The sequence below is a fragment of the Herpailurus yagouaroundi genome, unplaced genomic scaffold, assembly GCF_014898765.1.
Source record: "Herpailurus yagouaroundi ecotype Mexico unplaced genomic scaffold, PumYag 180, whole genome shotgun sequence".
Taxonomy (NCBI): domain Eukaryota; kingdom Metazoa; phylum Chordata; class Mammalia; order Carnivora; family Felidae; genus Herpailurus; species Herpailurus yagouaroundi.
In genome coordinates, this window is record NW_024412411.1 from 2,188,604 (window position 1) to 2,189,856 (window position 1,253).

At 55.7% G+C, this 1,253-nt stretch overlaps 1 protein-coding gene across 4 annotated transcripts in view; it reads right to left on the reverse strand.

The window, feature by feature from the left end:
- Positions 1-1,253, reverse strand: part of CLPB (ClpB family mitochondrial disaggregase) — a 146,297-nt gene that overhangs the window by 143,761 nt on the left and 1,283 nt on the right. The window contains exon 1 of one of the 4 annotated variants that reach the window (XM_040489243.1): positions 455-1,002. The exons of 1 other annotated variant lie outside the window; for it this stretch is intronic. In XM_040489243.1, coding sequence (XP_040345177.1) covers positions 455-854 — 400 coding nt within the window. In that variant the 5' untranslated portion in view covers positions 855-1,002. Of the gene's footprint in view, positions 1-454; positions 1,003-1,253 lie in introns of those variants that run through there. 2 more of the 4 variants (XM_040489239.1, XM_040489241.1) reach the window with 2 other exon arrangements.

A 1,253-nucleotide genomic window follows, 5' to 3' on the forward strand; every position in this document is an offset into this window, starting at 1 on the left:
AAGCCAGAGAGGAGCAAGGGGTGAGCAGTGGCAAAGCTGGCATTGAAACCAAGTCTCTACTTCCTTTCTTAGGCCACCTTACAAGGAAAACTTCTCTAAATTACCCAGTGGTTTCCGTTAGAACACACCGTGGTTTTCTGGAGGCCTCTTAGGAATTGGACCAGGCAGAATATTAGAGCATAAAGGGTCCATTCTCTAATTTTACATGTTTTGTCCATTGCACAGATGGACAAAGTAATGCCCAAAGGAGGGAGTTGACCTACGATGGGAAGTTACACAACTCACAGGCAACTGAACTCTCCAGTTCACCACCCTGCCCCAGTAACCAGATGATGTCTGGGTTCCTCCAAGACTGAAGCTCTGCTGGTGTAAATCTACAAGCAACTCCCACCCTCGAGTCAGGACACTCCTCCTGCCTCTACCTTCCCCGAACCCAGACTGCCCCGATAATCACCCTTGTTGGACGGGCTCTTGCTGTAACAGTGAACCACTAGCGCCGTGGCCAGGGCCCACATGCTCAGTCCAGCCTTGTTGGGGACCCCGTTCCAGCTGTCCTGTCCCGGGAGTGTTTCTTCTGGACTAGGAAGGCGTCCCCATGTTGTGGCTAGGAAGCACTGGGTCTCGGTGCGTTCTCCCTGACGCCCCCAGGTGGCTGCCCCTCCTCGGGTGAGGAAAGCCGGCGATGTTGCAGGGCGCCCCCCGACGGCCGCCCTCAGCCATTGCGGCTCCCCGCGGCCCGCGGTGGTTACGGTCTGGCCGGAGGCACTTCCATTTCTCCGCAGCGATGGGGACCTAAGCAGCTGGAGGAGGAGCCGGGGCGCCGGCGCTGTTCTCAACACCAGGGACCCCAGCATCGTGACAGCTGCTTCGCTAACCCCCTGGTGCCGGCCCCTGTGCTGACCGCGTCCAACATGGCTGCCGCGGCGCGTTCGAAGACGCCGCGAACGCGGTGGAATTCCGCGCTACTTCACGGGAGTGGTAGTCCACAGCCTTAGATTTTTCTGCGGCTGGAGAACAAATAAACTACACTTCCCAGAAAGCTGTGTTACTCGCGTCACAATGACTGCCGACTTAGAGAAGCCTAGGGCATGTTGGGAAATGGAGTTCGAGTGAGGGGGCGTGGTAAGAAGGGAAATGCCTAGGTGGGATGTGTCGATTAAAGTTAAGGTTCGAATTTCCAATGGAAAAAAGACAGTCTCTTTAGCAAATGGTGCTGGGAGAACTGGACAGCAACATGCAGAAGAATGAAACTA